Genomic DNA, 25522 nt, shown 5'->3' on the forward strand with positions numbered 1-25522 from the left:
TTAAAAAAAAATCTTCCATGATTCAATAAATCCATGCCGTAACTACAAATGCAAAAAAAATCATTGGAATCTAGCAAAAAAAGTATTTCCCTTGGTCATGCTTCCCTCTTGTGGCCATTCAAGTAAATTACATAAATACAGATCACAATAACGTCTAATCACTGCAACAAAACCCATTTCCGGAGAGGAAGCATGTATTATGAAACAGACGACAGGAGTAGCTCTATGAAGTATGACCAACCGTAGTTATGACTTTGCTTGTTAGTGCTACTGTAGCTTGTCTGTGGTCTCCAGGTTGGGCTCCTGTGTGTGCGTGTGTGTATGTGCTTTTGTGTGTGTGTGTGTGTGTGCGTGTATGTGATTTTGTGTGTGTGTGTGTGTGAGCGTCTGGCCAGTCCTGTCATAGTGGTGAGGGTTCTGACAGAGGGCAGAAACCCCACAGGTTTTTCACTTCATTCCTCTGTTAAAGTCTGACATCATTAAATCTTTACAGAGTCCTGAGACGCTGCCAAAGTAACCACCTTCCGCTCTGCTTCAGTGAAGCATGAGCTGCTCCCATTGTTCCTGACTTCCTTTCAGAGAGACTCTGAACAAAAGCTGTACAACTTGGAGCACACTGACAAAGTTATTTTCTGAGGTTCAGTCAACTATGAAGTAAAATACCAGGACAAAAACTCCTACTCAACTATGAAGGGATTCTGTCACAGAACTTTAAAGGAAATGTTGGCAGACACAAGCAGTCAGGAGGATAGAGTTGCCTAATAGTTACAAATGAAGGGGTTCTTGTAATTTAAAAGGAATATTTCCACATGAAATAATTTGCACATTGGGTCATGTTATGCATTTGAGACCTTTCATGTGTACAGTACGCGGGGCAAAAGCTGTGGGAGGAGTAGCGGTGACAATCGAAACAGTACACACTGTGTGTGATAACAGTAGTGTGATAGACAATAATGGAGACGAGAGATTGGTAGTAAAATGCTTACGAACTGTTGTATTTGGATGAGTGAATGGACATATCAGTCACACACTGTAAGGCCACTGTGGAGTACAGTAAAGTACTACAGTATGCTACAAACAGTACTGAAACCACTACTATATGCAGTCCAATGGTATTGAGTGAAAAGAAACATTAGTGATCAAAACAGCAATGTAAGCTGTCCAGCAACCAATAACGACTTGCTCCATGCCACAACAATGAGGGTTAAGTTAGAACAGGTAGCACAGGCAACACAAAGTGCAACATTAGACTGTATCATCCAGACATTCTGAAAAAGGCTCAACAGCATCCAAATACACTAAGGCAAGTGAAACAGCTTTTGAAATCATGTGTCTTAGAGGAAATGCTTGTTATCTTTCTAGGGACTGTCTCTTAGAAGCAGTGCGCACGCCTTTATGGTAATCACTTAGATAAAGTATAAAATGGGTAAAAAATGAGAACATACTGCTTTCACTATGCACACAAGACGGTGGCTGCTCGGGTGCTCTATTGATCATGGCATACGACATACTGTACAATACATTCACAAAATAATACAAAGTTAGAAACTGAAATACGCAAAGACAGCGACAGTGTGCAGCTTCGATTATTATCGTCTCAAACACGTTTCGTTATGAAAAGATGTGACAGAGCGTGACGGCAGTGTTGGTCTCGGGGGTGGTAGTCACAGCTACAAATGTTTCAGTCGAACCTTTCAAACGCACGTAGGCAGAATCGTACTGACACAATGACAAGACAGACAGTGGCACATCATAGCCAGTGGCTGTAAAAGGCATAGTCCCCGCAGACCGCAGTTGGCCCAGCGGTAGTGCAACGCTCTGGATCCATCAAACCAGTGTCTCTGGCAGCGTGTCTGCATTATCTGGTGATAGGAGCTGCCATATCTGCCATTTGTCCCTCTGCCACTGAGGGCTTCTAGGCACCGTTCCCTCCGGATGACCAGATGCGGTCCTAGGCTCCACAATCTGGGGGACTGGGCTGAGGCTCGGGGGGGGCCTCCGGGTGGTCTGGGGGGTCAGGTACCCATGCTGGGGAGCAGGGTGGGAGGGTGTGGAGACAGGGCTAACTCTGTGAAGTCCAGGGTACGGAGGAGGGGGTCTCCCATCACCCTGAGCCCTGCCTCTCAGGGAGGGGCTAACTGGGGGACCGCCCTTAAACGTTAGGTCCTCTGAGCTCCCGGATCCTGATTGGCTGTGGGCTCTCTGATGTAATAACGGACTACCACTCAGCTGTCCTGTGCCTTTCTGGCCGTGAGGGCTACTGCTGCAGCGAGTCACCGGGGGGTGGGGCCTGCACTCAGGCACACCCAAAGAGGTTTGAGTCCGTCGGACAGGAGACTTGCTGTTGCCTTGGTGACAGCTGAGCTTCTCTGATGAGTCTTGGGAGCTGCATTCTGACAAATCACCTTGACAACCTGAGGGAGACAACATTGCATAAATTAACATTCAAATGTAGCTCTTCTATGAAGCACACCCTCTTGAAATAAATCTCCTGAAAAAAGAACTTACCAGAGATGAAATGATGATCCATGAACTCTTTTCTTAATGTTGCATGCCAGGCTCCCCAGATGGTTTGTTGTGCAGTGTCTAAAACATAACAGACAAACCAGGTGTATTCTACCTTAAACTCAATCCATCCTTAATCCATTTCCATTTCTCCGCACCATGTTATAAAATCATCAATCAACACACCTCTGTCAGTGTCTGGGGCGATGCAGGTTTCGCCGGGCTGCCCTTTGACGTGACCCACCGGTGAGCACTGCTCGGCCCTGCCGTCCCCCTGCCCTGCCCTGAAGAGACGGTCTGAGAGGGCCCTGCCGTCCCCCTGCCCTGCCCTGAAGAGACGGTCTGAGAGGGCCCTGCCGTCCCCCTGGTCACTGCGGTCGACCTGGCACTGCAGCAGGCGGTCCGACAGCACGGGGGAGTTGTTGTCGTAGGGGGACACCTCCCCACTGGAGGCCTTGTTGGAGTCACTGGACGGCCGTCTCTGGTGGAGGGAGAAGGCCTCGTCTGCCCTCAGCACGCCCGGGACCCTGTGGAGGAGAACGAGTGAACGTGTGGAGCAGGAAACGACAGTTTGACATGTTTCCTTCTGAATAAAAAAACTATTTTCTGGGGAGAAAACCGAAAGCCAATGTTTTTTTTCTTTTGCTGTGAAAAGCTCCTGCCTTACACGGGAAGACCACCAGGGGGTGATCACGGCTGCTCTTAGAGTCAGAGAGGGTCCTACTGTTAGTGGCAGAGATCTCTGTTAGAGGCACAGCAGGGAGATGCAGCATCTAATCTATCCAATCACGCAGGCTGACTCACGAGGACTGTGAGGCCTTCCTCCTCAGCAGGTAGTCCACCACGTCGGGGTCTGTCTCCAGCAGACTCATCAGTACCTCGTTCTGGAGGTCAGGAGGCACCTGAGGGGGGGGAAGGGGGGAGGGGGAATGAGAAACACAAATGGGATGGGCGCAAATCAACTGTACTAAAGCTCAAATGAAGACAGACAATTGGAATGTTTGTGTGATTCATGACACGTTTAAAACTTGAAGCCTCGTTAAAGATCCCGTGCCACTGAGAGACGAAACGTTGCAAAGAATCGTTCGTTCTCAAATGACTGGACCGTATGTGGGCCATATCTGGAAACACAGAAGACTTATTACGCAATCCTGGAAAGGGCAAGGGATTGTTTTGATGAAGGCCAGAAGAGTTGTGTGTTGAAAGGACCAGTCGAGTGACGCTGAGAGAAACAAAGCTGAGATACTGTAATCAGACACAACCTCCTCAGAGTGAGTCACCATCTGGTCCCTGCCCTGATGCAGCCCACAAACCCACCAGGGGTGACAAGCAAGTTGCAAGGAGTTTATTTGGCTTCTCCATAACAGGCTTGGTTTTATTAGTGACTCCGTCCGGGCTAATTGCATCTTAAAAAACGTACGAATCTCATGTTTACATTTCGTTAAATGGAGCCACTCTATTAAACTGAACAATTCCTCCTAAACATTCAGTGGTATTCTTGTTTTCCAGTTAAGGCAAGTTGGTCCCTTTGTCTTATACCTCTTACAGGAAGATAACTCTCTTACGACTTGGGAAAGTGCTTCCCGGTAGAGATGGCTCACCATGAAAAGAGTCTGGTGTGTGTTGATCATCCGCTGGACCACACCGATGATGGCTGTGCTCTCCTCGGCACGGGCGATGCTCTGAACGGCAAACTCTTTGTCGGAGCTCTTCTGCTTGTGCAACACATTGGGTCCAAAGATGGTGGCCAGGTTAAGCGATGTCATCTTGTTTCCTGTGATCTGAACACACAACAGTATGGCCGTGAAACAGGTTTTCCATAGGGTCGGTACTTTTTGTTTTGCTAACATGCAGAGTGTCTTTACACTAAGATATCCCAAGTTCATGAACGTGAATGTTTAATGTAGCCTTTACTGGAAGTGTTTGATGTCATGGTCATCAACATACTAAATGTGTGTTTGTGGCCATTTACGTGTGGGTTAATGATCTTATACTTAAGTACCAATGCTCAAGATGTATTTTTCTGTACTATAAGATGTTTTAAAATCCATCCTTGTAAACACACATACTGTGGTACAGTCCAGCATACTATCGCTCTGTTACTTTCTCTCTCTCTCTCTCTCTCTCTCTCTCTCTCTCTCTCTCTCTCTCTCTCTCTCTCTCTCTCTCTCTCTCTCTGTCTGTCTGTCTGTCTCTCTCTCTCTCTCTGAAGCATTCCCTCAGAGAGTTTGGATGCTGCTGTTTCTCTTTCCTCTGCCAGAGCTGGCATACCTGAGCTCCTTCTGCTCGGTAGAATTAACAGGGTTTGTTATGCATCGTCACAAAATCCCCAGTAATAACAGGATAATGAAGCCTGAACTGATCTCATTCTGGCTGCCTGACCAGTGACCCTGTTACCTCATAACTCCCAGCCTTATGTGCGTGACTGTAAGCAAGGATTTTTTTTGACTGTGTCTGGCACAGGAAGCATTTCAGGATCATGCTAAAAGATTGTTGATGGACATTAATTGGAAAAAGTATTCAAGTTGACGTTGGACAAAGGTTTTCTAATAAATTGCTGAATTACATGCACGGCAGAGCAAACATCGAGAAACCACCTTCAGAAGAGCAATGGTCAACACACACACACACACACACACACACACACACACACACACAAACACACACACACACACACACAGGAACACACACACAGGAAGGGCTTTTGCACTTGTGACAGCTCCACATATTCCTGCTCTGCTGTACAGTGAGCTCTCACCTCCTGTCTGTCCCTGTCATGGCCGTCGTCAGCGTGGGCCGCAACCGTCGCCAGGAAGTGGAGGAGGCGCTGCAGGGTGTCACTGTTGCAGGGAGGAAGTAGGTAGACCAGCAGCTGCAAGACAACCTCCTGGTCTGAGAGGTCCAGCACAGCTGAAGGACAATAGGACAAGACCAGTCAGTGTGTGTGAGGTGCGTGAGAGTGTGTATGGGGTCCTATGATTAGGTAGAGTGAGAGTGTGTATGGGGTCCTATGTTTAGGTAAGGGAGAGTGTGTATGGGGTCCTATGATTGGGTAGAGTGAGAGTGTGTATGGGGTCCTATGTTTAGGTAAGGGAGAGTGTTTATGGTGTGCGGTGTATGAATGTGCGTTACAAGGTCAGTCTGTGTCTGGTATTGGGTGAGAATGTGTGTTGTATTCGGTGAGAGTGTGTGTGGTATTGAGTCAGAGTTTGTCTGGAATTGAGTCAGAGTGTTTGTGGTATGGGGTGTGTCGTAGAGCGTGGTATGGGTGTCACTGTCTGGGTGGAAGAGCATGTCGTTTACGAGACGTAACGTGCACGTATGTGTTGAGACCATCATGAAACCGTAACGAGACTACAACTGAACCGAGTTGAAAACAGGTGGCGAGTGGAGAAGGGTCCTCACATGTTGTGTTGATGAAGGCTGTGTAGAGCTCCCTGGTGAGCAGGGGATCAGGCATGTCCCTCAGGAACTCCTTGAGGAGCGCAGCCACGTCATGGACACACTGCTCCTCTTCCAACTGCATGTCCACGCCCTGGTCGTACTCCTCACGGAGCTGAGGAAGACCGGACCAACACCAGAGATTACACTCAAGCAGACATGGACCGAGGCAAAGCTGATATCATCTTAAAGATTCTGGATACCCAAGCAAAACCTGTTTCACTAAAAGTATACTAACATTGAAGTTGTCAATGAGTAAAGTATGTGAATGTACAAAAACAATTACACTTAAATATTAATATAATACAAATGTAAAGAACTAGATCATGTGTCCTCATGTCATGTCAACAATAGTGGTGGCAATTGATCTTTCTGTTGACATTTTACCTGTCGTACTCTTTTTTTAGAACTGCCCACGCGGAAAATGCCAACCGTTTGAAGACCTTACAAAAAAGAGGAAAATAAGAGGAGGAATGTCGTCACTGCTAACGTAAACAATTTCAATTCACTCCTCAGTCCTGAACACAGACACTGCCCACCCAACCATTAAGGTCACATGTTTCTTAGGTGAAAGGAGCCACTGAACCCAGGAAGGGGCAGTTACAGTTGCCCACAGGGTGGGAGCAACACTGAAGAGAGATGCAGTGATACCTTTAACACATGAATAGTCATTTCTACACAAAACTTGTGATTGAAAATACATTGAATCATTCCACATAATAAAAAACACTTCCACTCGTAATCCGTAATACCAAACACCTCGGGTTCCACTGTCAGGTCTCGCATGTTCCTGAGGGTCCAGTGCCTACCATATTTCTCCAGGTGCTGGCAGCAGCTGTCCACTACCCGGGGCACCTGTCTGTAGATGGGATTGAGGCTGAGCTTCTTGTCCCGGTGCTTATTCTTGTTGCTAGGCGTGTCGGTGGGCAGGGACAGCTGGAGAGCCTCCAGCAGACGAGACTGGTTGTCATCGAGGTCGGTGATGCAATCCACAGACACTCCTCCCTGGCCCGACGAGAGACGGAGAGGACAGAACAGTCACGGGGAGAGGCAACGGATGACGTGCAGTCACACAGCATGAAGAGCGGCGGGTGAATGTGGGCATGCGGTCCAGGGCGGTGGACGGGTGAGATGGTGTTAAATCACGTGTAGCGGGCACATGCGGTCCTCAACAACACGCAGGCCTTGTGAGTTGGGTTCACGGTACACATGCGACATAATGTTTTCTACAGTGATCATCTAGTGATATTAAATGATGTTAGATACTACGTGATATCACAGTGCAGGATCATGTTCCGTGTTAGCGTTAAACCGACTAAGTCCTTCCAAACTAAAGATGTGTGTTGACGTGGCCTGCGTGTCGCCTCTCTGGCGTCGGGGGAGCTTACCCTCCTGCGTGTGCGTGGGGGGGGTTCAGGTGTGTTGGGGGAGGACAGCTCGTTGGGCGTCTCGGAGGTGGAGCTGAGGGAGGAGTTGCTGCTGGACAGCTCCTTCACAAGCCTCTTGGAGGTGGAGGTGAGGTGGAGGAAGGACGTCACAAGGTCGTTGGGGTCCCAAGGCTCTTCTTGTTGGGGGTCCGGACGTTGCTTCAGCAGCCGGTCGTTGGAGATCACCTGGGATAGAGGAATGCCGAACGCCTGGGGGGCAGAGTCTGTGAAGTGGAGGAGGGAGACAGACAGGGGGGAATCAGAGTTCACACTCAACATTGGCCCGTCGTCTACACGATAAAACACTCACTTGTTGTTGAGTATTGGGTAACGTTTCGTGCCAGTAAATCCTCATGGTTGGTTTGTCCTACAGATATTTTCAATGATATGGTTTCTCAGTTGAGTCCGTTCTTTTGAGGGTTTACCCCTACATGGACCTCTAACACTGTCATGTACAGATCGAGCTACTCTACAGACCTAAGGGCTCGAGCTACTCTACAGATCCTTGTGGGAAATGCAGAGTTTAACAAGAACAATATATTGTTATTTCTTCAGAGTCAGGGATCTGGTCCTGTAAGCAAGGAGACAGAATGAAGGAACAGCACAGGGGTTGGCCATGCCTGAGGACTTTCTGCCAGGACTGAGCCATCTCTCAAGATTGTTTTTATTATTTTCTTGACTGCTCGGCCCACATAGAAACTCACATTCCTGCCAACATTGTTGCAGGGGGTTGGGCAGAGCAGTTGTCGAAGCAGCCCCATTCTGGAGGGTTCTAGCATATATTTTCGCTCAGTGCTGGCTGCGTATAGACAGCTGAGAATGCCTGCTTTAGTGAGCTCGACATAGCTGCAGTGTAACGGATCAAAGGGTGCCTTCTCCACTGTCAACGGCTGGCCGCGTCTGTGTGTGAGAAAACAGGGCCCAGCTGGAGGGGAACAAAGGTCCAACAGGCCCGACCGAGTAGCTATCCCACAGACTCTTCATACGCTTACTAAAAGGATTTGTGTTTATCTTCACTGGGATGGAAAGACTAACAATAATATTATCACTCTCTGTTGTGGTGAGACGGTCTTATCGCGAGACATTGGTGATGGACATCCGAAAATACCCCAAAACCGCCTTTATATCAAAGCCTGGTAGAATGTCCTATCAACATACTACCAGAGGACTATCCTGCGTCATCCGGCATAATGTACGTAAGTGAATGGACGGTGAGGTTGCTCAGAGGGTTTGCTCTGAATGGGTTGTATTCTGTCCTGTACCTTTGTCTTTGCTCTTCTCTTTGGCCAATGAATCCAGCTTGGTTCTGAGTGACTTCTTACGTTTCTGGCCATCTGGAAGGGAAGAAGACAGCTACTTGAATGCATCTTTCAGCCACCTCTTAACATCCTGACATACCTGCTTCACGTTAAGATCGTGAACCAGCTTTAACCTCTTCTCAATCAAGAAAGGGGGGGCGGGGGGGGATCGGCTTTGACATGAAACCCAAATCATCCATCATATTGTCATCAGTATGTGGGATGTTAAAAAGAAAGTAAAGTAAGATGTGATGTAATTTATAGTCCTCCTACAGCTCTGCGTGCCCATCTGCACGAACACGAAAGGTGTCCTACCTGAGTAACCCAATCCATGTGTGGACAGGCTGGTCCCTACATACATCACTGCCTCAAATGACACAATCATTTCTCCAACCATCAGCGCTTCCATTCGCTTTGTGAACTCTGATCCTCTCGGAACCCTGAAGAATTGGCGAGGAAATAACCTGGCTGTTGTGTGTGTGTGTGTGTGTGTGTGTGAGAGAGTCCTATGTTAGCACACACTAGGGAAGTTAAGCCCTTGTCACAAGTGGGAATGTGATCCATGACAGAGCTGGCTGACATAAAAAGGGCCCTGCCGACATGAAGACACTCACCTTACCCTTCTTAACACTACATGGAAGATGTCTACAGTCTTTCTCCGATGTCACTCTCCAAATTCACTTAGTGTAAATAGTACCTCCACTGTTGTTGCCAAGTAAACACTTTACGCAGAATCCGTGACAAGGTGTAGAAATGCATGCTTGTTTTGGGTTGGGTAACATCCATGCGTGCTGTGACAGGCCTTGTAAAAGGGTTTGAAACAAATAAGACTTGCTATGAGTAGATTGAATGGCCTCCAGGTGTGTGTGTGTGTGTGCACGTGTGTATACGTGTGTGTGTGCACGTGTGTATACGTGTCTGTGTGCGTGTGTGTATACGTGTGTGTGTGTGTGTGCGCTCTCACTCACGTACCTTTAGGGATGGTAATCTGGCAGTTGAGGTCGTAGCCCTGAAGCAACCGGTTAAAGGCTACATCCTGCAGACGGTCTCTCTCTAGCTCTGAGAGGCTCTGAAGGGGTACGGGTTTCAGGCGAACACTACGCCCTGACATGCTGTTCCAGGTGAAATCACCCTGTGAGACACACACACACACATCAGACATCCATCAGAGCTGTCGCACGTACATGGATTTAGAAGAGTCATGCTTTGTAGCCACATAAACCATTTTAATGCCTTTGCCTAACCTGGCAGCATAGCTAATTCATCATTATCATGTCTTTCCTATGATTGAAAAGGAGACCCACACCAGGTAGAGTTTTAAGATCGTACTGTAAGTAGGAGAGGGAGATAACAATTGTACTGTGCTCCATTTTTGTGAATGCATGTTTTGTGAAAAATGTGTAAAGTAATAAACAGATGCATGTGCTTTCCATAAAAAAGTGAGACAAAGCAGGGCCAAATTCACATACAGTAAATTGGTAGAAAAACCTACTGACCACAAGACCTTTTGCTCCTGTAACCAAGCTGTCCTTTCATCATCATCTTTCTAGTTCTGGTTGGAAGTCAAAGACTCCAGTCGAACATCAACGCAAGCCCAGTCATCTCTGTGACTGTGAGGAACTTGGTGGAAATCACAGCTGGATGCTCTTCATCTCCCACTGTGCTTAAGCCTGCCAAAGCTCCATCCATGCTCAGGAATCCCAAGCGTTCACAATCTCCTCAAGCCCTTCTAAAGAGACGCTCCTGACTGTGGTTATGTAACGCAACACTGGAACACTCCCATGTGTGAATATATACTGTACATGGATGTACAGTACAGTACAGGGATGGAAGAGGAGTTAGATACTGCAGTGTCAGTATAGTCTCAGTATAGAGTGGAAAAGGACATTTGATGTTTTTCTGTGACGGTTACACAGATGATCCTCGCTGGGATCTACTGTATCTCACTGGGACGTGAATAATCTAGTCTGAAATCCTTGACCTCTGAGTATCTCCTTGCAAATCCATGCTGTCGATTAGACTCCCTTTGATCCAACGCAGTCAAACCAATCATATGAGCCAAGAGCCATGCTCCAAAGAGGCTTAACAGCTCATTAGCAGGCTAAGGCTTACTGTAAGGTGGTTTTCCCCTGTTAAATGAGCATATCAGTAGTGGTGCGCCTTTACAAGAAGCAGATATTACAAAACGTATTACTGGGAAGGGGATGTTTATGGATGATAATGGAATTCAATATTTGTCTTTTAAATTCAAACGAGGAAGATTTGGGGTACTTTGCTCTGTAACCATCTAGTAACTCCTGCCTTTTCAGATAGGGGTTGTCGCGTAGAGGTCGGGATGGTTGCTCTCTCCACAGTCTAACCTCATCAGTCGTGAATGAGACACACACACAGACGTTACATCGGTATCCACCGCTCCCTCGACCAGTTTGCCTTTTTGCAATGCTCTCTGTGTCTGTCTGGCCACGACAACTCTGTGGTCAAAGAATGTGTTTCATCTCCCTGGATGCCAGTCGATAAACCAAACTCCAAAACACACCATCACAGGGCTTTTACTGAAAATGATACCAAGCACAACAATAGGGCTGATGAAATCCTCAACATCATGTTGTGTCATCAGGATGTAAATGACTAGATAAAAGTGTATTCTGGTTAACATAACGAAAGGGACACAATGTACTGATTTCCATTTCGACCCAGTTGTACAGGGGTGGAGAATAACGACTCAATCCAACACATAGTGTGAGCTGTAATGACAATTCTGCTCAGCCTGTCTAGACATTCCTACAGAGTGAGTCTCTGGGAGTGGACACTTTCTCCCTATCAGATCTGAGTATCCTCACGTTCCCACAGTCCTCCTCTGACACAGTGGAGTGAGCATGATCCTGAGCTGTTTTACATAAACACACATCACTACCTTCTCCCCTCATGAAGCTCTCCTTACACCTTGTTTTATAGGTTTTCTGCGTTTTTCTGCCTGTTTCTCAAAAGGAAGTGTTTACTACAACCATGTGTCGGGTGGATAAGCTGACTGGATGTTGGTGCAACACCACTTCAAATGAAAGCTACCCACATTGTACTATATTATGAGCGGGCATGAAGTAAGTGGTTCAACAACTTTTCTATTGGACAATGTTCATTATGCTACTCCAGAAAGAGCTAACCCTAACCCTAAGAAAGAGTTTATTTATATGAAAATAATAGTAGATATGAAATCTCAAAACTGTAACTTATCACACCCTTTTCACCCAGTGACTTGCTGTGAAAGAAACTATTTCCAAATATCATTTGTACCCTCTCTAAGGCACACCTGGTTGTTTTTTGAGAAACTGTCATACACAGGTATGACAGTAACCCTACGGTAAACATCTCATCCCTGAGCTGGTATGTGAGAAACACATATTGGGGTGTGGCCTGTAGTGTTTAACGAGACCTGTACACTAAAGTAGATCCACAACACCTTGCCTAAATGAGACTCACCTACAAGTCAGATTATACATGTATTCATTATTGTACATTCTCTAGGCCTAACCTGAATGATAGATCATCAGGAACGATAGGCACAACAGCCAAGCAATCTACCATATAGAAATAGGATCATGATCTAATAAGAGTTATCAAACAATTTAGCATGGAGTTAATGAGGCAGCACAACAGACATTGTGTTGTGGTTGCATAACACAGCGTTTTCAAACTGCTGTATTCAGTTTTATAACATATCGTATCACATCTATAGTGAGTAAATACCTGAAAGAGTTAACAAATACAACTTCATTTTAGACTTCCATGGGGGGATATAAAAAAGCATGTTGTAATACATGTGGAAAACAATGAGCGGAAATGAACAAGGTAAACACACCATAGTGAGATTGAAAGCCTAGATTAAAGCAATCAACCATACTTGAGTTGGATCCGAAGGGTTGATGAATATTCCTCCCTACTCAGGAAGCAACTGAATGGAACAGATTTGTTGAGACTGGGGCCACATTCACTCTAAAAACAGATACATGTGTAACAAAACAGGACTCTAATGTTTTAAATCTCCAAAACATCTGTATAAAAATACAGAGGCAAATGTCAAATCTCTCAAATTCAAAATACAAGAGTGTCTGTCAGGTTGGCTGACAATTGTAAGTCACTATGAGGTCTGAAAAGTCAAGTTCAAAACTCCAGTCCACGTGTTGCTGAGTCAGGTAATTTTCCAAGAGAAAAAACTAATCGAAAGAAGTTAGGCGAACCATTCACATCAGTCGTGCATAAGACATGGAACACTAAACCTTACCAAAACAATGCCATAGGGATTGTCCATCAACAGTCAAATAAAAAAATATTCAGTGTACAATGCCGAACGTTGTTATGCTTCTAAACACAGTACTGTATATGTTTATACCTCATACTTCCTGGTATGGTGACAAGGTGACCCGTCTTGATATGGTCTACCTTGAAAGGGATTCAGGGTAAACAGGAGAGCAAATCAACCCCTTCCAGTAAAGCAATCCCAGAATTTGCAGTGTACAACTAAAACTGACCTGAGCGTGTTAGTTTAAAGGATTAGCGCAAACCTTTGAGTACAACAAAGGAGTACACTTTCCAGTCTGTAATGAGTTCATTAGTCTAAAAGTAAAACATTTACAGTACCACTGTAACCAGAAGTGGTGTACAAGGAAGTCAATACTTCCTTCCTCTATGAGGTAGTAGGAAGCTGTTGCTGACTTTCTAATGATCTGATGGTCCAACACGACAGTTAAGAGTCTTACCCTTGAACTGGCTAGTCCCATTGGTTCTGTTAGCATGACTATGTAGATCATGGCTATTAAGTCATTGATCCAGTGGACAGTTGAATGGTGAAACGGATGTGAGAGTTTTTTTAAACTGTTATATCCTGTGATTAGTGCCCACGTAAGAGACAGCAGTGCATATATTCTGAGGACTAATACCCAGGCCTTTGGGTTAACAAGCTAATATGATCTTGACACACATCAACAAAACCTGGACCGTTACATAAACTGGGATGAAATCATATGCCTGGCAAAACACTATTGTTATAAGAATATCCTTATTGGACCTCTTATCTCTTATGGTCTTGCATGATCTTGTATCGTCATAACAACCACAACAGACCAGTACCCTATGAGTATTGTTTCAGCAGCCAGTCTCTCTGATATAATCCTCTAGACAGGTGCATGAAGGCTGTAATGCTGTGTGTGGACAAGGTAGCCAATATACTGTATGCTACAAAGTAATCCATGGTGGTTCTTAAACTCTTACTAAGTGCACTTAACTATCTACACCATGCAACACCAAGACTAAAGTTGGTGAAGTACAGAAATGAATTCCCTTAAGGAGTAACCATAAACCACTTACCATCATATGAAATCATTCAGGAATTTGGCACCCTTACTACAACTTTGCATACTCAATACATTTTTAAAGAAAACTCACTTACCTTAGGTTACATGATATTGACCCAAAGTAATTTTATCACAAAAGAAACGTGGAAAATAACAGTTTTTTTCTTCTTTTTTTTTTACCTTGTCTGTCAGTATTGTCATCGTAAAGGTTTGTAGCCCATCAAGGTTATTTTAATCAATAATATGTACACCCGTTCAATTCCCTGTACCTACTTACAAGGTAAGCGATGCGCCTGTCGAGTGGGTCCCACATGTTCAGTATAATGCTGTTGGTCGGTCCAAGGAGACGCCTGTGGGATTAAACTCCAGAGAACTGGGTGCATACCGTTGTGCGAGCAAAATCAATAATTACAGAAGTTTTTTCGTTTCATTGCGCTTCTAGCATAATAGTTAATGTCTGCTCAACAACCGAAGTGCGTGACGTCCTTAGAGTTGCTGTCTATGTTTTTATTGCTGTTCAGGGAGGAACCGGGAACGAAACACAAGGAAACCTGACGATAAAAGTGGGTGGGGCACCAGCGCTGCATAGCTCTCTCCTCCGCCGAGACCCGAAAGGTTAAAAGTGCCGCAATTGGGCTATATTCGCCATCCAGTACTACATAATAACGTGTTGGATGTTGTTAACTTTCGAACCCATTTAGGGGACTCAAATTCTTCGATTTAAATAGCCTACATTTAATCATTTTTACCTTTTTAGTAAAATACAATTCTCTAATCGTGTCCAGGTTACCTACATCCTTATAAATCCTTTTAAAGACAGGTAGGCTATTAAAGACCACCTGAGGCTCAGACGGCCAATCAGGTTCAGAGCTTTTGTAATAGGGCACAGGTTCAATTAAGATACGGATTGGACAGACTGCTTGTTTGTGGCATGTTCAGATAAACCCCACCAATTATTCAAGTTACATAGTATCAGTTTATTTCTGTACATATTGTAAGAAGAACGTATCTGGAGTTAACCTTAAAATATTGTATGTGTGCGAATGAAATAGAGAAATTGTAACCTATCCGATCCCAGTATCCCAGATTCTAATTTCCCATGTGAACCCAAAGTAGTGTATTAGATATACATTAGTTTTACGTGTTATGTAACACGTGCTGACCTTGCTGTAAAACAAGCCAACCTATGCAGTAAATCACCTTGAGCATCCTCAGAGAGCACTACTTACTGAAGAGGAAAAAACCCACTGCAGCACCGCCCTTTTATGGAGTTATTATGTTCAAACAACATACTGTAGGTCTACCATAGATCAGTAAAAGTCCTACAGGCTTGCCAATATAGCTTCACAATCAATATTCAAGTCCGATTTACATATTTACATGTTATTTGAATCATTCTAGAAACACTGTAAATGCAAAGGCATGTGGTTCTTGTGGAGTTATTTTTGGAGAGTGCTGCCATTTTTTGCAGCTTTAACCATCTAAACAGGAAGAACTGTGTCCGAAACGAACACACTGGAATGTGCTGTCAGGTAGTCAGGGTAACGGCTGCAACATTATCCACAACCATTTCACTGTTGTTACTTATGCACCATCAACCAGATGAAACCTTATACTTTAGACCACATTTACTGTATGACCTTAGGCCACTAGTTTGAGTCTTTGTTAAGTATAATCTCTAGCACACTTACGATGAGCTATTATTTTTAGGGTTTTCATCAGTCCATGGCATGCAAATAAATTAAGTTTGGACACAGAAATATCACATGTTTAAACGTACACCATCCAAAAAGCCACTCAGATGAATGAAAGGTATTTTCAGAGGCTGTTTGGAACAATACCAAGATGCCTAGCCCTACAGAAAAAGCCTTGCACTGCATAACAGTCAGAGCAGGTGAGGATTGTGTTAACACTCTGATCCAACTGCTATAAGCCTAACGAATTTTCATCATTCGAAACCATCCAAACATATGGACCTTGCCAATAGCTTTAACAGCCAAGATGAATTAAACAGCCATATTGGCTCAAATTTTCTGAAATTTGTATATACTATGAAATTAGCCAAACACTCAAGTCTGTCTAATAACATTGTAGGCCTTGCCTGATGGCCCATTGTGCATTTTATGTAGCTGTATTAGTATTTCCTTTATACAGTGAGAGTTGGACACTGTTTTAAACAAGCCTTGAACAAGAAGTGAAGTTTAAATTACTCCCACGGTTTCCATTACATTACAAATGTAATGCAGATCTAGTTTTGACTAAGGAACTGAATGCCTGTCAGAGGGGAGCTAAAGCAGGCTCAGAGGGGCATGGTGTGAGACAGCAGACTCCTCACCACCACCACCCCTCTCCCTCCCCACCCCTCGCCCCCTCTCTCTCTCTGTCTCGTGCTCTTCCTCTGTCCAGCACCCTTCTCCTCCTCCAGGGTGTCTCTCTCCCCCCCCCCCCCTCTCTCTCTCTCTCTCTCTCTCCCCCCCCTCTCTCTCTCTCTCTCTCTCTCTCTCTTTTCTCCTCTCTCTCTCTCTAGAGCTCATTGGAATGCAGACGGTGTTCCTCAATAACACTGCAGGGGCGAGATTGCCAGAGGCTAGCTGGGGCCCTACTGGCCCCCTGGCCCCACTGGCCCCCTGGCCCCTCTCACCCAGCATCCCCCTACTCACAACCTACTCTGGGTAAAAAGAAGGGGTTCTGTCACGTCACAGCGTGTCACTCTTCAATGATAGCTGTAATAGAGTACTGTCATTTTAATCGAAAACATTTACTCAACTGCCTTTTCTGAGTGATGGGAAAGAGAAGCGGGTGAAGTAGGCCATCCTTAGCAGTACCAGTCAAAATGGCAGCCGTGACCCTCAGAGGGTTAAGCATGCTCCAGAGCCTCAGCGCCACAGAGAACGTGCAATGGACCAAAGGTCAGACAGACAAGCCAGTCAGGCTGCTTTTTTATTCATACCAGCTGCCGGCAGTCTAGAGATTCACTGGCATCCCAAGAGGAAGGCAAGAGAGCAGGGGAACCCTCCAAACATTTCCCTCAAGCCATAGAATCCAATGAGGGAGAGATTGATTAGCGACTTGGTAACAGTTCAGCGAACGGTTTCAAACAGGCAACTTCAAGATGATGCCTTGCATACCAAACTCTAAAATAACTAAATATGTGTGGACAGTATGAACTATTAACTTAAAATATTAAAAATTACAAAACATTATATGCATTCAGTATATTTGAATGTAAGGTGATAATTTTGTATTGAAAATTAAAGTATGACAAATGCAATATTACAAAAAAGGAGCAACTATGTATAGTTTGAACAAATTACAGTAGCAGTGGTATAGCAGTAGTGGATAGGAAAATGCTCTTTCTAAAGGCTTGATTGTTGTTCTTTAAAGCACCATGACATTCATCTACACCATTCACCTATAATAAAAGATGAATAGCCTGTTTTATATTAGAATGTCCAGGAATAAGGCATGGATATTTAGATATCATTGGCCACTAGGTATCAGCATTGAGCTAAAACTACTCAAACTAGTCAAAGCTTTGCTTCCCTCACAGTTGGACAGGTTTTACCCTCTGCAGTGGGGCACGGAGATATGTTCTGAAATATCAGACGGTAACCATGGTACATACTGTACTGCCACTGTGTTTCTGGTTTTGATTGGAGTTTTAAAACTGGAAATGATTAAAATGATATGAAAGATAAAAATAAATATAAACACAGGATCCCCCACGTTCCATACCTTGGGGCCATTTTGATTACCACAACCCAACATCATAATCTACATCAGCCTAAATTAATTCAAAAGGCTGATGTAACTAATGCTAGGGGAACACATTTGGATCATAGAAAGAATGTCCAGAGCCACATGAAACAATAATTCACTTAGACCAGTTATACCCAAATCTATAACCATGAGGCTAAACTAGCTCAAGACGGAAAGGCTTGTTTTATCAATGTTTATTAGATTTTCTCCAAACATCCAGTACCTATGCAGTATCCCCTGTACCTCTGTATGTATTTGCCTGATACAACAAAGACAGCCTATTCAGCGGGTTTGTCTGAGGAGTGGAGTGGGCATAAGAGGGCTCATCATTATGTCTAATGAGACACAGCCACCCACAGTGTTATCTGGAAATGAGCTGCAGTCTCATCTGAAGCAACAACTGGAGCCCGGCAGGATAGTCTCAGCGCGTGACTGATGAATGTTCCCTCTCCTCAATCACGTTTCAACGTGCATGAGTGCTCCCTATATTTAGACTAAAGTACCGGAGAACATCTTTTTTTGTTTGTTTGTTTGTTTGTTTGTTTGTGGTGAGTGTTCTCTCAGCTTATTGAACACATCCTTGCTAGACTTCCAGAGTCTGCACAGTCCAGTGTACTGAGGAGATGGATTCAGACCAGCACTATGATGGCTCCCCATGAAGACAAACAGACGAGCATCTCCATCACCCCGGTCTAAATAGTGAAAAATTATGCGGATGTTCACCACATCTTAAACGCAAGGGCTATTAATAGGATTGCAAATGTTTGCTATCTCTAGAACTCCAGTAGCAGATCAATGGCTGTTGTCCAAGGTTTGAGGTTGAGAGGTCAGCTTACGTTAGTGCTGCAGTTGTGTAGCCTTGAGAGAAAAACACATTGGAGTGGCTAGTCTTGAGGGTCAGGTTGACATTGTGAGAACACGACTGTGCAGACAAACAACTTAACCATGGCTCTTTTGTTGAAATGGTCCATTTCGAACAAATCTCTGTACAGTTCTCTGTAAGCATCAGAGGACAATGCTTAGATTATGGCTTAAAGTATGATGGTGGTTGCAGGTCTGGTTCCATGTCAAATACACACTGAAATATGTGCCTGAGGGAACGTTGCCAAAGATCAGGTCATGCAGTTCTGCTGTGAGAAATAAGAGTTGAAGCTTACTTTATGTAAACCAGATGTCTCTTTGCTTTACATATCAACTCAGCCTTCCCAGTCCTTAAGTAGGACCTTACTGGGCATATTCAGCGGAAGGATACAAATGAGACTGGACATGGCTGTAAATATAATTGAGTAAATCTAACTAATGATAGAGAACAAATGTAGTGGATCACATCAGGATTACTATTTCAGTATGTTGAAAGTTAATTTTAATTGTATTCTTTCTTTTACTATTAATTTTGTAAATAATAATAATAAGACCTTTTAAAATGTAAAACAGAATTATCCAAAGCAGTAATCCATACACAGCATTGTAAAAATCTATTTACATTTTGAAATACTTTGTTGTGCATGGTGTACAGTATAGACTAAACCAGCAGCATGCACTATGTGACACACTCTATATTAGCATTGGAGACCCAATCTCTTCTAAACATACAGTCCACAATGTACTGACTGCATCAAACAGAGTAGTTGAACATACTGTATTAGTGGTCTTACAGAGTTTCAAGATCATTCTTAGATCATATCTTCTTCTTTCAGATATTATTATTATTTTGCACCAGCAAAAGGGCTAGGGGCTTGAGAGCACCAACAGTTACAGGACATATTGTATAGCACATCTTTTAAAGACCGGTGAGAAAAGCAGGACTAGAGGCGGCAGGGGTGCCATGTTTCATACAGAGGGGGAGAACAATGTCAACCTGACTTCACTGTTGTTATTGCGACAGTCTCTTAGTTACGGTCAGCACAAACGGCCAGACTTAGGATATTTACACGCCCAGCAACATGTGACTGTGATTACTGAACTAAGGTGAGATGTGAGTTGCTCTGTTCGGTGAAGGTTCTGAGCGTGGTCATGTGAGTCTGAAGGATCTCTCACACAATGGCCCCAACCTGAGATCTGCTTCTGGTCTGTTGCATTCTTAGGCAGTAAGGAAAATATAAGCACTGTTGTAAAGCTTACCCAGGAACTGGTGAATGGTGCTCGAAGCTGACAGAATATATGCAGCAGGATTAGAAGAGAACCTCATCTCATTAGTAATGTTCCATGCCACTATTGTTTCTTGCATATTATCAGTCAAGGGACAATGGTTTCCATCTGCCATGCCAAATCAAACTATTCTCATAAATGTGCTTTCTACACTGTAGTTGGTGTAAATTCCCATGGCAACACTAGTATACCAACCGTAAATCACCCTAAGCGTTCCAAACATCACTGGCAGTTCATTCTCATCTAGAACATGAGCTGCATCTGTCTTCGAGTCAGAAGTGTAAAGAACATGCAGGAAACAATCTTACATAATACCTCTGTTCTCATGGGGCTCTCTGCTATTAATCAGAGTCAATCCATTTTATAGTGATTACATTTCTGAGGGGTCTGGATAAGAGATCTGAGCCCTGGTTGGTGACAGTAGTAGAGGCCAGATGCCTGTCATAAATTAGAGCCCTATCGTTATGTCCTTCACACTAGACAAACAGCAAGCAGGAACACCATCCTAGGGGTGGTGTCACACAGGTCTGTACAGACTACATCACAGTCACAGTTAAAGTAGAACATCCAGATCTTCTCATTAAGGCTGTGAAAAGGAGGTTCAACCGAGAACGAAAGGTTGGATGTGTAGTCGTGTGATGTAGGTAAATACATTATATTGATCCTTCCATTACCTAGCTATTGAGCTGGGTTTACTTTGTCCACGCGGCAGATCCATCCATCAGGCATTGTACATGAGTCTTCATCGACAACCTTCGTCCATGAGTTATTATATTGGCTCATTAGGACAAGTGAGTTCATAATTCTCTCAGCTCTACAGCTTACCATGTTGCCATAGATAGTCAAAGGTTTAAAAGTTTCACAACTAATCATGAGTTGAACATCAAAAACATGTTACTTGACACTATGGTCTCTACTCTGACACTGGCTATTTTCAGCTCAATGTTGAAAGGAGGGTCTTTAAAATAAACAAATCCTTGAATCTATTGTTATTTTTGTCTTTCACTCTCTTGTTGGATGTCTAACAGTGCATTAGTATTTACTGGTGTTGCTGCCTTATATCGCTTGGTTTTACTTAAGCCAGAACATTCAACCTTTGGTGAATTCCAAGTCATAATAGGTGGAAATAAGCGTCCCTGGTTTTTACGAAACCAAAATTTCCAATTGCTTTATATCTAGACCCACTCAGTGAGGAAGACTTATCCAAACATTGTGCCAGACTTAAGTTAACTAATTAAAGAGTTTCTTTGCAGCTCGTCTTGAGAAATGACAGGAAATGAAATGCCTGACCTGCAGCAGAACGCCCATCAGTAAGAAACAACACACATCCCTGGGCTGAATGGTCACAGGGATTTAGGTTTTCTGGCTCATCAGCAATAAGTTATTTAAAAGTCTGACGGTTCTAGGGAGTAACTTAGCCCGGGTTTGAGAGAGGCCAAATTGAGGACAATAGCAATAGAAACAGATGTGCACAAATTAGGTAGAGGGCGTTCGTGGAACACTTTAAAAGCAATGTTTGAAGAGAATAAAGTATGTTTGCAGTTGGCTGCTGGGATACAGTAAAGCAACAATGGTTGGGCTTCATCTGAGATTTACTGACCCGTAGCTAACTACAGAGTATGTGTTGGTGGTGAGGATTGGTGGATAACTCTAATTATTTGGATGGAGGATCCTGCATTGGGATCAGGTCTTACTTCTTGGTATGGTTCTGTCCTTGAGGACTACATCATCTGCTTTAGCATTAGGGGGTCGGGAGAGAGGACAGGAACTGGAGGAATCTGGGAACTCAGACATGCTTCAGGCAGTACACCACTGGACAACCTCACTGGAACTCCACTAAACACTGATAAGGCAATATGCTCTGTGTCTCCAACTCAGGTATCACATTCTCCCAGGGTGACATATTTTCTCTCAACACATGTCAACAAGTAAAGAAGGTCAGGACCATTTGACCAAACGACTGCTTCGAATTGTTCTGAGAAAAAAAAGTCATTTGTCATTTTCATTTAAGGTAAAGACATGCTCCTTGTGTCTGTGGTTTGAGAGATCAGTGGTTGTAGTCCACAATGAAAATACAGAACAGATCAGCCATTATCCCAAGAAGTCATTGTTGAAAGTTGGACTCCAAAACTGTATAACTGGACACACAGGAGAAGACAATTTAAACTAAAGTCCTGTAACTCAAAATGACACCTATAGCCATGTCACCATGTTGCAACATGCAAAAACATCTCAAAAGAGACAATACAAAATAAAAACAATACAAAGGAGCCTATTGCATTAGTATTTAAGGAATTTGAGCCGTTTCCGGCATTCAGAATTTCAATAATGTTGGGCTAAAGTTATTTAAATAAGCTATTAAAGAAGACTTTAAGTAAATTGCTGGTCATATCGTAATAAATTGGGGTCCCTGAGGCAAGTCTATTGTTTAATAATAATGTACAATGCTGTTGGTTATAATGAGCATCCTTGAAGTAAAACACAAAGTTTGTAAACCAATAAATACAAGGGTATAGAGGTCTTACAAGATTTCCAAGACTTATCCAGCACTTCCTTTTGCTGACCACAATATTGACTGTGTTTAACAGGAAAGGACTGTTTCCATAAAATGTTTAGTTTTTCTACAAACAAATGACTGTTTATCTAATAACAAGAAACACAGATCCACAACCGATGTGTCACTTTCTTGAATGTGAACTTTGTGACTGTGATGTTGTCACAGAGATGACCCTGAAGTATGATATTGTTTTACTATTCCAACATTTGAAATTAAAATAACATTTAATTCTGTTGGTTTTCAAAGACATGTTATCCCCACCCCCTCCCCCATTCCCCACCCTTTTGAATACACAATCTGCCTGCAAGTCTAGAAGATCATTAGATCTAGGTCAGCTAGAGAATATTTGTTATTCTATTTGATAAATCTGGAGACATTAGAACAATAATGATAAAATATTTGGATGCACACAAGTATTCCACAGTTCCTCACCCTGCCATCACCTCCTCCTCCTCCCCCCTCCTCCTCCTCCACAGTTCAACGAAAACATCAACATAAAATACACATTGGAACCTTAAACTCTATTTACCTCAAATTTCCATACAGCGTAAGATTTGGTAAATGAAGGTTGTGGTTTCTTCTGGAGCCACTTAAAAAGTGTGTTTGGGTTTCCGGTCGTTGTAGCAGGACTTCTGGCAAGAAAAGGTAAGTCCCAGGCAGTATTCCTCTTTGTAGCTTTCGAGTCATAATCAAAGTTAATGTAAGTAAAGTGAGACGCGTCCAAAGATGCAAGGTTCGAAGATGATGATTTACATTTTGTGGCCGTAAGGCAAGCATCTAATTTAAAGCTTTCTATAGTCTGGTAACCACCTACACCATCACCTGTATGACCATGGACGAAGGAGGGCTTCAAGCCCCTCATCGATGCCTCATCCGTTTCGCTCCCGTAATGTCTTATCAAAGCAGCATCCAAACTTCTGGTCTGTCTTAATTTCCGTTTGGACATTGTTTTGGAGTTTGGTGAAGAACACGAGAAAACACTGCTAAGCAACCCTTGCGTAGACATACTTGTATCTTACCGTCTCAGAGTAGACGAAAAGCAACACGAGCGATAAATAAATCACATAAATGGGTGCGAGCGCCTATCGGTTGCCCTGAAGATGAAAAGAGTTAGCTGATAATTTGCTTGCTGTCAGACGTTACAGTTCTCTCCATGTTATTTAGCTGCACTTGACATCAAATCCGTTTGTGATTTGATTCTAAAATCCTCAGGATGGATGGATGGAGACGGCAACAGTTTCACAACTGTGCGAGCGTCACCGGGCTGCGCCCCTCTGAGTAATATCAAATGCATGTGCCTGTCCCAAGTCTATGGCCTGTCAACCACGGTTGCTTCCACAGGCTAGTGCGACATCAAGGCGAGACAAAGTGAAGTCATACACATTTTTGTGAGTGACTAAATTGAATAATATAAGTGTTTTCACAATTCCATTACCTGTGAACTTGTGTTCAAGCTTGTGCAACGAGTTTCCAAAAATGACGCATTCCAATACTGACCGGTGTACTCTTTTTGTGTTAAAATCATTCCTAACCCACTCCCCAAACTTGACAAAAACATGCTTCCGCCTGAGCATAGTTGCTTCTTCACTGCCTAGCATATTGTGGCATGGGAACAGGCTTTTCCTGTGGGAGCCCTGGGGAAGGGACATGTCAGATAACATGGCATGTGAACCAGGACTGTATGGCCATGATAAAAGCTGCATCAGATACTGGAACCCCCTTAACAGACAGAGGAAGTGATGATAAGAAGCTCTCTGCGTTTGATCCACTTGCTCCTGAGGTTTAGCATAAACCCCCAAAGAGATCCTCATCTGACTTCCCCTCATGTCATTTCTCCAGGAGAACCACACCACTGGGAGTTTACATCAAGTAACATCATTGTAGGGAAGCAGGTGGCTGAGCGGTTAGGGAATCGGGCTAGTAATCTGAAGGTTGCCAGTTCGATTCCCGGCCGTGCAAAATTAGATTGTGTCCTTGGGCAAGGCACTTCACCCAACTTGCTTCGGGGGAATGTCCCTGTACTTACTGTAAGTCGAGCGTCTGCCAAATGACTAAATGTACATTTTCAGTGACAGTGATTAGCTAGAACCTTATAGGAGAGATTTATCTCAAGGGGGTACTAGGGTGCTGCAGAACCCAGAGCTGTTGTTCTGGAACCTTGCAAGCTGCTGGGGGTTCCTCAGTACACTGTGTGAGAGGAATGTTCTCCAATGATTTATTAGGTTACCTCTACACCAGTGGGCAGCAGGGTAAATCCCTCAGAAAGACCAGCCTTAGTTATTATGGTTAAAAGAAGACATTATGGTTTTCATATTATGATCAAATATGTCCATTAGCACCAAAGTGTTATTGTATTATAAATGCTTTTATTTGAATACTTTGTGTTTAGGTTATTGAAACAAAGAATGATTGGCATACTTTTATTGCTGCAGTACAGTAGTTTGAACATAGGAAAAAGTGTGCAGTCACAATTTCTGCTCTGAATGCAGTTCTGTGTTTGGACACTGGTCTGTGCTGGTGTACACTGCACCCTATCAGGACTGCAGTTCGCAGATTGTCAGCAAATTTGCATAATGTTCTGAAGTGTAAACATGGTCTTGGTTAACAGTCGTTAAACTACAGTAAGTGGCTATTGTTTATGTATTGCCAAGTTCATTACAATGGTGCTTACCGGTAGTTCTATTTGTTTAACCAACTGTTATTTTACAACTGTCTTTTTTACCTTTTTAATTCTTTCTAGTCTTTCAAATACTCAATGAATGAAACAGATTTTTTTTTAAGAAAAGTTACTTTCCTAAATAAATATGGTCTGATTTCCTTTATTTGGTGGTTTTGTATTTCCTTTGTTTTGTGTTTTCTTTATTGTTACGTAATCCACACTAATACCCAGATCATTGTTGCCGGGTTTGGAAGTTACAGAGCCGAGCACTCTCATACAGCCCAATTATTTCCAGCTAGCCTGACATGCTTTTAATGGGTCTGTTATTCAAGTCTGTACACTATGAACTGTTGTCATTACTGCTTCTCTTGGAGGTGCAC

The 25522-nt window shown here is 43.6% G+C and overlaps 1 protein-coding gene across 2 annotated transcripts; it reads right to left on the bottom strand.

The window, feature by feature from the left end:
• Nucleotides 1-974: 974 nt before the first annotated feature.
• LOC134017257 (rho GTPase-activating protein 6-like) lies at nucleotides 975-24058 on the bottom strand. 2 transcript variants are annotated; one of them, XM_062456695.1, is made up of 13 exons: nucleotides 23013-24058; nucleotides 9644-9803; nucleotides 8636-8707; nucleotides 7335-7597; nucleotides 6756-6951; nucleotides 6334-6389; nucleotides 5911-6061; nucleotides 5264-5415; nucleotides 4107-4286; nucleotides 3310-3407; nucleotides 2692-3032; nucleotides 2509-2586; nucleotides 975-2414 (listed from the first exon to the last, which is right to left on the bottom strand). In XM_062456695.1, the coding sequence occupies exons 1-13, from the start codon at nucleotides 23487-23489 to the stop codon at nucleotides 1828-1830; spliced, it is 2811 nt and encodes a 936-aa protein (XP_062312679.1). In that variant the 5' UTR covers nucleotides 23490-24058; the 3' UTR covers nucleotides 975-1827. The 2 variants fall into 2 exon arrangements, with proteins under 2 accessions (XP_062312679.1, XP_062312680.1); XM_062456696.1 differs by lacking the exon at nucleotides 23013-24058 and adding an exon at nucleotides 14297-14581.
• Between the last annotated feature and the right edge of the window lie 1464 nt (nucleotides 24059-25522).

The sequence above is a fragment of the Osmerus eperlanus genome, chromosome 3, assembly GCF_963692335.1.
Source record: "Osmerus eperlanus chromosome 3, fOsmEpe2.1, whole genome shotgun sequence".
In the NCBI taxonomy this organism is placed as follows: Eukaryota; Metazoa; Chordata; class Actinopteri; order Osmeriformes; family Osmeridae; genus Osmerus; species Osmerus eperlanus.

Excerpts from the sequence above, each read along its gene's own strand:
- LOC134017257 (XM_062456695.1), bottom strand. The coding sequence starts at position 23,489 with ATGTCTACGCAAGGGTTGCTTAGCAGTGTTTTCTCGTGTTCTTCACCA. Across the intron at positions 6,952-7,334 it reads CCCCACGCACACGCAGGAGG|GGAGGAGTGTCTGTGGATTG; the intron begins GTAAGCTCCCCC and ends TCGTCGGGCCAG. Across the intron at positions 2,415-2,508 it reads GGATCATCATTTCATCTCTG|GTTGTCAAGGTGATTTGTCA; the intron begins GTAAGTTCTTTT and ends TGTCTCCCTCAG.